This window comes from Ascaphus truei, chromosome 14 (assembly GCF_040206685.1).
Source record: "Ascaphus truei isolate aAscTru1 chromosome 14, aAscTru1.hap1, whole genome shotgun sequence".
NCBI lineage: Eukaryota > Metazoa > Chordata > Amphibia > Anura > Ascaphidae > Ascaphus > Ascaphus truei.
In genome coordinates this window covers 49,233,049-49,247,947 of record NC_134496.1, presented here as the reverse complement: position 1 = coordinate 49,247,947, position 14,899 = coordinate 49,233,049, and the positions used below count along the sequence as shown (strand labels likewise).

Genomic DNA, 14,899 nt, shown 5'->3' with positions numbered 1-14,899 from the left:
TCTTCGGTACAGGTAGGGAGCCGGTACTGCTGTTCAGGACGTGCTGACAGGCGCATGCGTGAGCTGCCGTTTGCCTATTGGGTGATATGTCCTTACTCGCGAGTGTACTTAAAGTGAGTTTCCTTAAACCGGGGTATGCCTGTAGTTATTTTGTAGGATAAATACTATCGATTCTACAATAAACTGAACCTGATCTTCTTTCAAATCTTTATCAGCAGTGTCCTTTCTCCAGCCTCCACTCCATCTTTGTGTACGATGGATGTATAAAGTGATGTAACATCGTCTGTTAATGGCAAAAGTGCAGTACGGCCATGGGGACCCCCCCATGAAAATCTTGCACCCCCCACAGTTTGCGCACCCCTGCTGTATAGTATATCAAGGAGGAATCAACTGCAAACATATTGCAACAGGAGACAGCTGCAGCCCCCCCCCCCATGTCCCCAAATACCCCCCAACATGTCACCTTCCACTTCTCCCCCACCACGTGTTGCCCAGCATCTTCCACCACTGCGTGTCACCCAACGTGTCTCTTCTCACGCTTCCTCTCTATATGTATATATATTTATATATGATCTGTATCCCCCATGTAGCTGTGGTGCTGCCCACTGTCTGGATGTACCTGCAGTCTGTGGGCGCTGAGCCTTTTTTTCTGGGTCTGGTCCTGTCGGCTTTCAGTCTCATGGATCTGGTGACCGGTCCCCTCTTTGGATATTGGTCGGACCGCACTGGACACACCAAGAGCATTATAGTGCTGAGCAACTGCTTTGAGATTGCAGGCGAGAGACACTTCACATGTGCCCCAAACACTCCCCCTTCACGTGTGTCCCAAACACCACCTCCTCACGTGTTCCCAAGCACCCTCTCACGTGTCCCCAAACCACCCCCCATCACGTGTCCCTAAACCACCCCCCCTTAAGTGTCCCCAAACCCCCTCGTGTCCCCAAACACCCCCCTCACGAGTCCCCAAACACCTCCCCCTCGCGTGTCCCCAAACACCACCCCTCGCATGTCCCCAAATACCCCCTCTCGTGTGTACCCAAACACCCCCCCCCCTCGCGTGTCCCCAAACACACCCCCTCCGTGTCTCCAAACACCCCACCTCGTGTATCCAAACACCCCCCTCGCGTGTCCCCAAACATCGCCCTCTCTTCTGCCCCCTCTCTCTTCCCCCCCTCATCTTTCTCTTCCCCCTCTCCTCTTTCTCTTCCCCCTCTCCTCTTTCTCTTCCCCCTCTCCTCTTTCTCTTCCCCCTCTCCTCTTTCTCTTCCCCCTCTCCTCTTTCTCTTCCCCCTCCCCTCTCTCTTCCCCTCCTCTTTCTCTTCCCCCTCCCCTCTCTCTTCCCCTTCTCTTGTCTCTTCCCCCACTCCTCTATCTTTCCCCTCTTAATCACTCTCTGTCTCTCTCCTCCACCCCTTATTCTCTCTCCTCCACCCCTTATTCTCTCTCCTCCACCCCTTATTCTCTCTCCTCCACCCCTTATTCTCTCTCCTCCACCCCTTATTCTCTCTCCTCCACCCCTTATTCTCTCTCCTCCACCCCTTATTCTCTCTCCTCCACCCCTTATTCTCTCTCCTCCACCCCTTATTCTCTATCCTCCACCCCTTAATCTCTCTCCTCCACCCCTTATTCTCTCTCCTCCACCCCTTATTCTCTCTCCTCCACCCCTTATTCTCTCTCCTCCACCCCTTATTCTCTCTCCTCCACCCCTTATTCTCTCTCCTCCACCCCCTCTCTTACTCCCTCTCATTTTATTTCAGGAAATTTTATGTACTTTGTTGGTCCCTCCAAATGGTTAATTCTCTGCAGCCGACTTGTGGCAGGTACAGTACCCGGGGGGGGGGGGGAACAGGGGTCTCTGTGGCAGGTACAGTACCCGGGGGGGGGGGGAACAGGGGTCTCTGTGGCAGGTACAGTACCCGGGGGGGGGGGGGGGGGAACAGGGGTCTCTGTGTCAGGTACAGTACCCGGGGGGGGGGGGGAAACAGGGGTCTCTGTGGCAGGTACAGTACCCGGGGGGGGGGGGGAACAGGGGTCTCTGTGTCAGGTACAGTACCCGGGGGGGGGGGGGGAACAGGGGTCTCTGTGTCAGGTACAGTACCCGGGGGGGGGGGGGAACAGGGGTCTCTGTGTCAGGTACAGTACCCGGGGAGGGGGGGGGAACAGGGGTCTCTGTGTCAGGTACAGTACCCGGGGGGGGGGAACAGGGGTCTCTGTGGCAGGTACAGTACCCGGGGGGGGGGAACAGGGGTCTCTGTGGCAGGTACAGTACCCGGGGGGGGGGGAACAGGGGTCTCTGTGTCAGGTACAGTACCCGGGGGGGGGGGGGGAACAGGGGTCTCTGTGTCAGGTACAGTACCCGGGGGGGGGGGAACAGGGGTCTCTGTGTCAGGTACAGTACCCGGGGGGGGGGGGGGGAACAGGGGTCTCTGTGTCAGGTACAGTACCCGGGGGGGGGGGGGGGGGGAACAGGGGTCTCTGTGTCAGGTACAGTACCCGGGGGGGGGGGGGGGGAACAGGGGTCTCTGTGTCAGGTACAGTACCCGGGGGGGGGGGGAACAGGGGTCTCTGTGTCAGGTACAGTACCCGGGGGGGGGGGGGGAACAGGGGTCTCTGTGTCAGGTACAGTACCCGGGGGGGGGGGGGAACAGGGGTCTCTGTGTCAGGTACAGTACCCCCCCGGGGGGGGGGGGGAACAGGGGTCTCTGTGTCAGGTACAGTACCCGGGGGGGGGGGAAACAGGGGTCTCTGTGTCAGGTACAGTACCCGGGGGGGGGGGGAACAGGGGTCTCTGTGGCAGGTACAGTACCCGGGGGGGGGGAAACAGGGGTCTCTGTGGCAGGTACAGTACCCGGGGGGGGGGGGGAAACAGGGGTCTCTGTGGCAGGTACAGTACCCGGGGGGGGGAAACAGGGGTCTCTGTGGCAGGATAGGGAATTGGGGGTCTGTGTGTAAAGGTGGGGTATTAGGGGTCTGTGTGTAAAAGTGGGGTATTAGGGGTCTGTGTGTAAAGGTGGGATATTGGGGGGACTCTATGTAAAGGTGGGGTATTAGGGGTCTGTGTGTAAATGTGGGGTATTAGGGGGTCTATGTGTAAAGGTGGGGTATTAGGGGTTTGTGTGTAAAAGTGGGGTATTAGGGGTCTGTGTGTAAAGGTGGGGTATTAGGGGGTCTCTGTGTAAAGGTGGGGTATTAGGGGGTCTCTGTGTAAAGGTGGGGTATTAGGGGTCTGTGTGTAAAGGTGGGGTATTAGGGGGTCTATGTGTAAAGGTGGGGTATTAGGGGGTCTCTGTGTAAAGGTGGGGTATTAGGGGGTCTCTGTGTAAAGGTGGGGTATTAGGGGTCTGTGTGTAAAGGTGGGGTATTAGGGGGTCTCTGTGTAAAGGTGGGGTATTAGGGGGTTTCTGTGTAAAGGTGGGGTATTACGGGGTCTCTGTAAAGGTGGGATATTAGGGGGTCTCTGTGTAAAGGTGGGGTATTAGGGGATCTCTGTGTAAAGGTGGGGTATTAGGTGTCTGTGTGTAAAGGTGGGGTATTACGGGGTCTCTGTAAAGGTGGGATATTAGGGGGTCTCTATGTAAAGGTGGGGTATTAGGGGGTCTCTGTGTAAAGGTGGGGTATTAGGGGATCTCTGTGTAAAGGTGGTGTATTACGGGGTCTCTGTAAAGGTGGGATATTAGGGGGTCTCTGTGTAAAGGTGGGGTATTAGGGGGTCTCTGTGTAAAGGTGGGGTATTACGGGGTCTCTGTAAAGGTGGGATATTAGGGGGTCTCTGTGTAAAGGTGGGGTATTAGGGGATCTCTGTGTAAAGGTGGGGTATTACGGGGTCTCTGTAAAGGTGGGGTATTAGGGGGTCTCTGTAAAGGTTGGGTATTAGGGGGTCTCTGTGTAAAGGTGGGGTATTAGGGGGTCTCTGTAAAGGTGGGGTATTAGGGGGTCTCTGTGTAAAGGTGGGGTATTATGGGGTGTCTATGTAAAGGTGGGGTATTAGGGGATCTCTGTGTAAAGGTGGGGTATTAGGGGTCTCTGTGTAAAGGTGGGGTATTAGGGGATCTCTGTGTAAAGGTGGGGTATTAGGGGGTCTCTGTGTAAAGGTGGGGTATTATGGGGTGTCTATGTAAAGGTGGGGTATTAGGGGATCTCTGTGTAAAGGTGTGGTATTACGGGGTCTCTGTAAAGGTGGGATATTAGGGGGTCTCTGTGTAAAGGTGGGGTATTAGGGGTCTCTGTGTAAAGGTGGGGTATTAGGGGTCTCTGTGTAAAGGTGGGGTATTAGGGGGTCTCTGTGTAAAGGTGTGGTATTACGGGGTCTCTGTAAAGGTGGGATATTAGGGGGTCTCTGTGTAAAGGTGGGGTATTAGGGGGTCTCTGTGTAAAGGTGGGGTATTAGGGGATCTCTGTGTAAAGGTGGGGTATTAGGGGGTCTCTGTGTAAAGGTGTGGTATTACGGGGTCTTTGTAAAGGTGGGATATTAGGGGGTCTCTGTGTAAAGGTGGGGTATTAGGGGGTCTCTGTGTAAAGGTGGGTTATTAGGGGGTCTCTGTGTAAAGGTGGGGTATTAGGAGGTCTCTGTAAAGGTGGGGTATTAGGGGGTCTCTATGTAAAGGTGGGGTATTAAGGGGTCTCTGTCCTTCTCAGGTGTTGGCTCAGGAGCAGGTGCTTCGATATTCGCTTATCTGACCCGGTGCTTCAGCTCCAAGGAACGTGTGACAGTCTTTGCAGTGGTTATGGCATGCCGGCAGGCGGGGCTGCTGATTGGTGAGACCCGCGTGGGATGGGAGATCCCCTGGGGGTAAAATGATAAAAAGTGTATATGTTAGATTCCCACAATGTGTCACAGGTAGCTACCACAACAGGGAGTGAACTGATGATGTCCCAGTGGCAAAAGCGCACACGTTGACCGTGACAATATTCTCTGTGTCACCCCAGGGCCTGCATGTAACCTCTTTCTGAGATACTGTAACTTCCGATTGGGACCATTCCATGTGAACAAGCTCACAGCTCCAGGTGTAAGTATGTGACATGTCACTTTGCAAGTGCTCCAACCCCTGACATCTTTACCTGTCCCTCACCCCAGAAATTCCCACCTGTCCCTCACCCCCGAAATCCCCACCTGTCCATCACCCCCAAAATCCCCACCTGTCCCTCACCCCCACCTTTCCCTCACCCCCGAAAATCGCCACGTGGGCCTCACCCCTGAGGTATCCACATGTCCGTCACTTCTGAGATATCCACGTGTCCCTCACCCCTGAGATCCCCATTTGTCCCTTACCCCCCAAGATCACCACTTGTCCATTGCTCCCCCCTTCTAGATTCCCGTCGTGTCCCTCACCCCCCAGCCTCGTCAGATCTTTGTGTGTCGTTGTCCCCAGATTCTAATTTGTCCCCGCCTTGTCCCCCCCCCCTCAGATCTTTATGTGCGCTCTTTGGGTCCTGATGCAGCTCATGGTGCTGTTTATGTTTTACGACCTCCCACCGTCCCCCCCAGAGTCGCAGGGGGAGGAGCACAAGCCCCTCCTGCAGCACACAGAGAATCCGATAGAGGAGCAGAGTGCCGAGTATGGAAGCATCAACGGCAGCCCCTACACCGGCCTCCCCTCCCCCACGGGGGACACGGGCCCCCCCTCCGACACAGAAGACGCAAACTACACTTGCTCCCCCTCCCCAACGAAGGACGCCCGCCGCCCCTCCCAGATTCTCCCGACCGGGTCCGGAGCCGGAGGTATCAGGTGCAGCGTTTCACAGCAATCGATCAGTGAGGGGTGAGAGGAGACAGTCGTGATGTGACCCTGTGGGTAAAGGGGAGACCGTTGGATAGACAGAGTAACATGGAAGGGGGGAGAGAGAGAAAGCGGGAGAGGGAGCCGGGAAAGCCCACGCCCTAACACCCAGCACACAGAGAAGAGATCAACAGGATGGGTGTGGGGAGAGAGGTGGTCCGTGTGACGGCGTGGGTTTCCCGACTGGAGATGGACCAATTCTTGGCCAACTTGGGAATATGTTTATTAGTCAGAGCGGTTATTAAATTAGTTGTTTGACCTTCCTCTGGATCATAAAAACTCTAAATACAAATATAAGATAAGTATCGGTCGTCTAAATTTAGCATAGTTTGAACTGGATGGACGTGTGTCTTTTTTCAACCTCATCTGCTATGTAACTATGTAACTACAGTATGTAACTATGTAACTGGTGGTAAAATAACAGCCGTTCCTGTTTTAAGTGCTGAATCTAGATCTCTTTCTCTGGGGTCTCACGCTATCTGGGGGTCTGTCACTTTCCGTCTTGTTGCAGGCCTCATGCAGGAGGAGGTGCTGGTACTTCTGACTGCCCAGTTTGTTACACTCTTTAATCAGACAGCGCTGGAGGTGAGAGAGTGTGTGATAGAGACTGTGTGCGCGTGAGTGGGGGAGAGAGACAGTGTGTGCGTGTGAAAGACAGTGTGTGCGCATGTGAGAGAGACAGTGCATGCGTGTGAGACAATGCGCGCGTGTGAGAGGGACAGCGTGCGTGCGCGCATGTGAGAGACACAGTGTGCATGTGAGAGACACAGTGTGCGTGTGAGAGACACAGTGTGCGTGTGAGAGACAATGTGCGTGAGAGAGACAGTGTGTGGGTGTCTGTGAGACATTGCATGTGTGTGTGTGCGTGTGAGAGACAGACAGCATGCATGTGTGTTTGTGTGTGTGTGTGTGAGAGAGAGAGAGAGAGAGAGAGACAGTGTGGGTGTGTGTGAGAGAGAGACGATGTGTGGGTGTGTGTGAGAGACAGCATGCGTGTGTGTGAGAGAGAGACGATGTGTGGGTGTGTGAGAGAGACGATGTGTGGGTTTGTGAGAGAGAGACGATGTGTGGGGGGTGTGAGAGACAGCGAGCGCGCGCGCGTGTGTGTGAGAGACAGTGTGTGGGTGTGTGTGAGACAGCGCGTGTGTGTGTGTGTGTGTGTGCGCGCGCGCACGTGAGAGAGACACAGCTCCTGGGAGGTTATGTAGGAATATCCTGAAAATGCCTTCCTCCCTCTCTGCCCCCCCCCCCCCCCCCCGCAGACGCTTGTAACCCCCTTGGCTCAGACGTACTTTGGGTTTGAGGATCTGCAGAACTCGCTGCTTTATTTCCTGTGTGGGATTGAGGTTTGTGTTATGCGGGGGTAGGTTATATATGGATGTGTGGTATGGGAGGGGTGTGATCTGGGGATGTGTGTGATATGGGGGTGGGGGTGTATGATATGGGGGGTTTGGGTGATGTGTGAGTTATGGGGGGGAGATATGGGGAGTGTGATAGGTGTGTGTGATATGGGGGTGGGTGTGTATGATATGGGGGGGTGAGATATGGGGGGGTGAGATATGGGGTGTGAGAGATATAGGGGGATAATATGGAGTGTGTGAGAGATTGAGGAAGGGTGATATGGGAAGTGTGTGATATTGGTGTGAATGTGATATGGGGGGTGGGTGTGTATGATATGGGGGGGTTGGGTGAAATGTGTGTGTGTGTGAGAGATTTGGGGGGTGATATGGGGAGTGTGATATAGAGATTATATGGGGAGTGTTTGATATATGGGGTGTGTGAGAGATTTGGGGGGTGATATGGGGAGTGTGATATAGAGATGTGGGAGACATGGGGGATAATATGGGGTGTGTGAGAGATTGGGGAGGGCTGATATGTGGAGTGTGTTATATAGAGGTGATATGGGTGTGTGAATGTGATATGAAGGTGATTGGGGTGTGTGATATAGGGGTGTCTCTCTGTCCCCCCAGATGCTGGCCGGGTTCCTCGCTGTCCGAGCTCTCAGCCGCTGCTGCTCGGACCGGCTGTTACTCGCTCTCGGGCTCTTTGTCTGCAACGTCTCCTGTATTTGGTGTCTTGTGTTCCTGGCAAAACCCAAAGGTTAGAGGCTTATGTCTGACCCCTATTACTCCTGTGAACTCCATGTGTGCTCCTTAGGCCGCGCTTATAGTCCCGGCGACGAGACGTAGCGTCAAAACAACTATTGATTCCGTTGCACGCGCTTATAGTAGGAGCGAGTGCGACGACGCGACGGAGCAACGGCTTGGCGCGATCACTGGAAGGCAATGAAAATTGATTTTTCGACGACCACCGTGTGACGACAGCGGGCACGGGAACGGCTCAGCCAATGAGGGCGAACCGCTCACAGCCACGCCACCCGGTCGCCGTCTCTTGCTTCCTACAATATAGGCAAAAACCGCTGCTACAATGGCGACGGATGACGTAGCCAGGACTATAAGCGCGGCCTTACTGTGCAGTATTTCCTACAGTACATCTGTCCATGTCTCCCTCTGTCTCCCCCATTCTGACTGTCCATGTCTCCCTCTGTCTCTCCCATTCTGACTGTCCATGTCTCCCTCTGTCTCCCCCATTCTGACTGTCCATGTCTCCGTCTGTCCCGGTCTCTCACTCTTTTTCTCTCCTCCGTGTCTTAGTCTTTCAGTCACTCTCCCTCTCTGTCTCTCGCTCTTCCTCTCTTTTGCTCTACATTTTTCTCCATCCATATCTCTCTCCATCTATCTCTCTCTCTCTCCGTCTTTCTCTCTCCGTCTCCCTCCCTCCGTCTCCCTCCCTCCCTCCGTCTCTCTCCCTCCCTCCGTCTCTCTCCCTCCCTCCGTCTCTCTCTCTCCCTCCCTCCATCTTTCTCTCCCCTCCTCTTTCTCCATCTCTCCCTCCATCTCTATCTCGCTCACTCCCTCTCCTCTCTCTCTCCTTCCATCTCTCTCTCTCCTTCCATCTCTCTCTCTCCTTCCATCTCTCTCTCTCCTTCCATCTCTCTCTCTCCTTCCATCTCTCTCTCTCCTTCCATCTCTCTCTCTCCTTCCATCTCTCTCTCTCCTTCCATCTCTCTCTCTCCTTCCATCTCTCTCTCTCCTTCCATCTCTCGCTTTCTCTCCCTCCATCTCTCGTTCTCTCTCCCCCTCCATCTCTCTCCCCCCGTCTCCGTCTCTCTCTCCCTTTCTCACTCTCTCCCTTTCTCACTCTCTCCCTTTCTCTACCACTCTCAGTCACTCTCTCTCTTTCTCCCCCTCTCACTCCCACTCTCCCCCCCACTCTCCCCCCCTCACTCCCACTCTCTCTTTCCCCCTCCTCTCACTCACACTCTCTCTTTCCCCCTCCTCTCACTCACACTCTCTCTCTTTCCCCCTCCTCTCACTCACACTCCCTCTCTTTCAGGTTCTAGTTATGGGGTCTTGCTAGGTGAGTTTGTGGTGGGCGTTTTCCTCCAGGTTCTCGGACTCCCCTTTGTGGCTGTGTCTCAGGTGTCTCTGTTTTCAAAGGTGACGGCCGAGAGGACACAGGGTGAGTGAGGTGTCCCACAATGTGCTCGCATATTCCCTGCCCCGCAGAGCTGACACTCCGTGTGACTTGCAGAATCTCAGCGTATTTAGCATGTTCATTGCGATTGGAAAGTCACTTTCTGTCAACTCTAAGCAACAGGCCACGTAACTGGGGCCACGATAGCACAGGGAGGGGATGCCACGTGCCGGGGTGACCTGTGACCTGTCTGTCCCTGTATCCCCTCTCGTAACCCTTGCAGGTTTCAGCCAAGGGCTGCGCCGTTCGGTGGGGGGTTTGGCCACGATCCTGGGGCCCCTGTGGGTGTCGGGGCTGACGGGGCAGCTGTATATAATGCTGGGAGTCATGCTGGGACTACTTCTCCTGCTAACAGTAAGAAACACTCCCCTGCGGGTCACCAAAATCTGGGACCCAGTGCCCCAAAGCTCGCTCTAATACTACTTCTACCCCTCCCTCAATGCCCCCCTGGAACCCACGGACAGTAGCTCTTATTCACGCAGCTACTCTCCCCTTCTCTTTCTCTCTCCATTCTTTACTCTTTACTCTCCCTCCCTCTCTATTTTCTTCTCTCCTTCCTTTCCCCCCTCTCTTTACTTTCTCTCTCCCCACCTCTCTTTGAATGTCCTTGTCTCCCCTCTCTCCCTCTGTTGTTAACCTCAGGGAATGGTCAGCCTCTCCTACAGATCCCTGGTGGATCCTGCGGCTCCGTCCAATTCGATCACGTCTCCAGAGACAGGAGGAGTCGGAGCCACGTTGTGACACTGCACTGAGAGAGACTCTGTCGTCCCTGTGACCTGGAGCCTTGTGGGTAGTGGCTTGTGGAACCCCCACAAATGCCCTGCTGGTCAGGATCCCTCCCCCCCTCCCACCAGGAAAACCAGGATATTTCACTCCCCTTTATCCGCTGTGCTCTTTCCCCACAATGCACTGATGCTCTCTCTCCATCCCTAACAATGCACAAATTCCCCAGCCTCAATGCATAGGCCTCACCAATGAAGAACAGACCCCCCCACCCATTAATACACCGACCAGCACCCCTTCCCCCTGCATGAAGCACACAACTCTCCCTCCTCCCAATGCCCAGACCGCTCCCACCACGAGGCACAGATCCACGGGTGGCGTCCTTATACAAGACGCAGAACTCACACTGTTAGACACACTCTTTATTCATTCTTCTCACCCCCCCCCTCCTCTCTCGCCTCTATTTGCTTATCACTAAACATTAACCTGAACTGTTTCTTTCTGGGATGGAGGAGAATGGGGAAGTGGTTATTATGACAAAGGTGAACATCAAGGCGAGGGACACTGAGAGATGTCACCTGGACACTGAGGGCTGTTCTGTCATAGAAGCCTGAGACGTGAAATCTGTTATGTATTGTGACAAATAATATACTGTATATATACACAGAATGTACACATACACTGTACATGCACTAGACACTACACATAAATGCACACACTCTTACTCGCTCTTTCTGTCTCCCTCACACTTTGCACCATTATGCTTCTGTCCCTCCCACACTCTGCTCAGTACGTTCTGTTCACATTTCCCCAAATATATTGTCTGCCACGCTGTGGGTGTGTCTGTAGGAGCCCGAGGTTTCCTCCATCTAATCCTGCCACCCAACATGCTGCACCTGGTTGTCACTGAGAGACTGCTGTGACACCAGAGACATCATTAAGAGACTACTGCAAAAGCTGGAAGACCTCTCTGAGAGACTCCTCTGAGTGACCCCGTTGTCATCTGTGACTGTTCTCTTTGTTCCTCCCTCTGAAGGGACAGGAGTGTAATCTCTTCTGGGATCCTGTCTGTCCTCTTCTTTGGACACGTGACCTTGCAGTGAACCTTACACTTAAGTGAGCTCACACTCATCCTGGTCACCTCACACTCCAGTGACTTTGTACTCTGGGGCCTTCATGTTCCAATGACCTCATATTCCTTAGAGCCTTATGCTCTAGTGACAGTGACCTCACACTTCCAGTGACCTCACACACTAGAGATGGGCACGTTCATGGGACACATCTCTCCTGGCCTGGCGTTCCTGTCGTTTGGGCTGCTGTATGCTTCCCGCTTCTCCTGGATGGTGCTGAGTGGGGGCCGTGATCAGTACCCTCTCCGGGCCGCCCCGTCTCAGGGTTTCCTGCTGGTGTTGCCCTTGGAGGCGCTGATGAAGTTGGACTATGGGATGCTGGCTCTTCTGACCGAGTTCTTCCCTTCTGGGGTCCAGAAACTTCACATCTTTCAATCGGACGACCCCGAGTTTCGCTTCCAGAACCCCAACGAGTGGCAGCATGCCACCATGTATGGAGCCTTCTTCCTGAGCGGGGCGCTGGATGTCGTGAGCCAGTCCTGTCTGCACAGGTGCTGCCCGCTGCTTGAGCACATGGGAGTCACTGCTGCCTTCTTCATCACCACTCTCCTGCTCCGGTTCCACGCTCACGGGAAGGAGGCCGTGGAGGTGCAGGTTCACTCCCTGCTGCTGCTCACATGTGCCCTCACCTGGGCCATCCTCACCACTGAAATCTGGCTTCCTAACCAACGCCGTCTGTGGTTTGCCAAATCTTGGCTAGTGCAGGGGATGTGGCTTCATGCTGCTTTCATCCTGTACCGACCACCAACTGGCCATCGCTGGGATGGGGGAGAGAGACCCTGCTGACCTCATGTTCCTCACCACCTCTACTGCTGGCATCTAGCCCTGGATGCTGGACTACTGTTTTGTGCCACCTCCAGTCGGCACTGACGGGGGGGATCAGTGAGGGATGACTACCGGCTTGTGGGAGAGCTGGGGAAACGGACTAGTGTATGGGGATGAAGGGTTGTGTTACTTTGGTGGTTACGATTTTAATTAAATGACTTCACCATTGGAAATGTAAACGATAGAGTTTGTTACGCAATAAATTATCCCTGAGAGTTCGTGTCCTGGAGTCATGATTAACAGTGAAAGTGCAGCATAAATGAGTTCTTCGGTATAAGCTGAAACCTTTTTACTCGGATACACAATTGATATTTTAGGACAAGCTTTGGAGAGTTCTCTCTCTCCCTCAGGTCAGCGATACTGATTCACAGAATATTCCACGAGTTTAACACGGATGTAACAAGCATGAGAACAATCTAAGGCAGATGAGGGAGAAAAAGGCGGGTACTGAGGGGAGGGCCGTTAAAGTGTAAGATTCAGAAAGAAACATTACATATAATTCTGATGGTGTACGGAATCCCAGATCAGTATTAAGTTCCTCTGTTTTTAGTGTTAAAGAGCATTATTATTTTGAGTTGAAATGTTTTCCGTTCTTGACGCTTTTAAACATTCCGTTGAGGATTTGGGTTTTTAAATCATTTATGGAATGATCTGGCTGTGAGAAGCTGTGTCCCACTGGGGTGCAATATCTGTGTTGTGTGTCTGTGCAGTATGTCCCTTCTGCATTGTGTGTTATTATGTGTCTGTGCAGTATCTCCCTTCATGGTGTGTTACAGTGAGTGTGTGTGCAGTATCTCCCTTCCTCATGTGTTATTGTGTGTCTGTGAAGTATCTCCCTTCCTCATGGTGCGTTATTGTGTGTCTCTGCAGTATCTTCCTTCTTCATGGTATGTTATTGTGTGTCTGTGCAGTATCTTCCTTCTTCATGCACAACATGCTAACAATGCACAAATTCTCCAGCCTCAATGCATAGGCCTCACCAATGAAGAACAGACCCCCCCCACCCATTAATACACCGACCAGCACCCCTTCCCCCTGCATGAAGCACACATCTCTCCCTCCTCCCAATGCCCAGACCGCTCCCACCATGAGGCACAGATCCACGGGTGGCGTCCTTATACAAGACGCAGAACTCACACTGTTAGACACACTCTTTATTCATTCTTCTCACCCCCCCCCCCCCCTCCTCTCTCGCCTCTATTTGCTTATCACTAAACATTAACCTGAACTGTTTCTTTCTGGGATGGAGGAGAATGGGGAAGTGGTTATTATGACAAAGGTGAACATCAAGGCGAGGGACACTGAGAGATGTCACCTGGACACTGAGGGCTGTTCTGTCATAGAAGCCTGAGACGTGAAATCTGTTATGTATTGTGACAAATAATATACTGTATATATACACAGAATGTACACATACACTGTACATGCACTAGACACTACACATAAATGCACACACTCTTACTCACTCTTTCTGTCTCCCTCACACTTTGCACCATTATGCTTCTGTCCCTCCCACACTCTGCTCAGTACGTTCTGTTCACATTTCCCCAAATATATTGTCTGCCACGCTGTGGGTGTGTCTGTAGGAGCCCGAGGTTTCCTCCATCTAATCCTGCCACCCAACATGCTGCACCTGGTTGTCACTGAGAGACTGCTGTGACACCAGAGACATCATTAAGAGACTACTGCAAAAGCTGGAAGACCTCTCTGAGAGACTGCTCTGAGTGACCCCGTTGTCATCTGTGACTGTTCTCTTTGTTCCTCCCTCTGAAGGGACAGGAGTGTAATCTCTTCTGGGATCCTGTCTGTCCTCTTCTTTGGACACGTGACCTTGCAGTGAACCTTACACTTAAGTGAGCTCACACTCATCCTGGTCACCTCACACTCCAGTGACTTTGTACTCTGGGGCCTTCATGTTCCAATGACCTCATATTCCTTAGAGCCTTATGCTCTAGTGACAGTGACCTCACACTTCCAGTGACCTCACACACTAGAGATGGGCACGTTCATGGGACACATCTCTCCTGGCCTGGCGTTCCTGTCGTTTGGGCTGCTGTATGCTTCCCGCTTCTCCTGGATGGTGCTGAGTGGGGGCCGTGATCAGTACCCTCTCCGGGCCGCCCCGTCTCAGGGTTTCATGCTGGTGTTGCCCTTGGAGGCGCTGATGAAGTTGGACTATGGGATGCTGGCTCTTCTGACCGAGTTCTTCCCTTCTGGGGTCCAGAAACTTCACATCTTTCAATCGGACGACCCCGAGTTTCGCTTCCAGAACCCCAACGAGTGGCAGCATGCCACCATGTATGGAGCCTTCTTCCTGAGCGGGGCGCTGGATGTCGTGAGCCAGTCCTGTCTGCACAGGTGCTGCCCGCTGCTTGAGCACATGGGAGTCACTGCTGCCTTCTTCATCACCACTCTCCTGCTCCGGTTCCACGCTCACGGGAAGGAGGCCGTGGAGATGCAGGTTCACTCCCTGCTGCTGCTCACATGTGCCCTCACCTGGGCCATCCTCACCACTGAAATCTGGCTTCCTAACCAACGCCGTCTGTGGTTTGCCAAATCTTGGCTAGTGCAGGGGATGTGGCTTCATGCTGCTTTCATCCTGTACCGACCACCAACTGGCCATCGCTGGGATGGGGGAGAGAGACCCTGCTGACCTCATGTTCCTCACCACCTCTACTGCTGGCATCTAGCCCTGGATGCTGGACTACTGTTTTGTGCCACCTCCAGTCGGCACTGACGGGGGGGATCAGTGAGGGATGACTACCGGCTTGTGGGAGAGCTGGGGAAACGGACTAGTGGATGGGGATGAAGGGTTGTGTTACTTTGGTGGTTACGATTTTAATTAAATGACTTCACCATTGGAAATGTAAACGATAGAGTTTGTTACGCAATAAATTATCCCTGAGA

General features: G+C 53.3%; 1 protein-coding gene and 2 pseudogenes across 1 annotated transcript in view; all 3 read left to right on the top strand.

Annotated features, from left to right (window-relative positions):
* Positions 1 to 10,096, top strand: part of LOC142466102 (major facilitator superfamily domain-containing protein 8-like) — a 20,957-nt gene extending 10,861 nt beyond the window's left edge. Inside the window, exons 3-13 of the mRNA XM_075570844.1 lie at positions 591 to 776; positions 1,758 to 1,820; positions 4,636 to 4,755; positions 4,927 to 5,006; positions 5,407 to 5,657; positions 6,197 to 6,362; positions 7,040 to 7,123; positions 7,748 to 7,877; positions 9,174 to 9,299; positions 9,538 to 9,668; positions 9,957 to 10,096. Coding sequence (XP_075426959.1) covers positions 591 to 776; positions 1,758 to 1,820; positions 4,636 to 4,755; positions 4,927 to 5,006; positions 5,407 to 5,657; positions 6,197 to 6,362; positions 7,040 to 7,123; positions 7,748 to 7,877; positions 9,174 to 9,299; positions 9,538 to 9,668; positions 9,957 to 10,055 — 1,436 coding nt within the window. The 3' untranslated portion in view covers positions 10,056 to 10,096. The remainder of the gene's footprint in view (positions 1 to 590; positions 777 to 1,757; positions 1,821 to 4,635; positions 4,756 to 4,926; positions 5,007 to 5,406; positions 5,658 to 6,196; positions 6,363 to 7,039; positions 7,124 to 7,747; positions 7,878 to 9,173; positions 9,300 to 9,537; positions 9,669 to 9,956) is intronic.
* Positions 10,097 to 11,283: 1,187 nt separating this feature from the next.
* On the top strand, positions 11,284 to 12,207 carry LOC142466100 (transmembrane epididymal protein 1A-like; annotated as a pseudogene).
* Positions 12,208 to 12,973: 766 nt separating this feature from the next.
* Positions 12,974 to 14,899, top strand: LOC142466101 (transmembrane epididymal protein 1A-like; annotated as a pseudogene).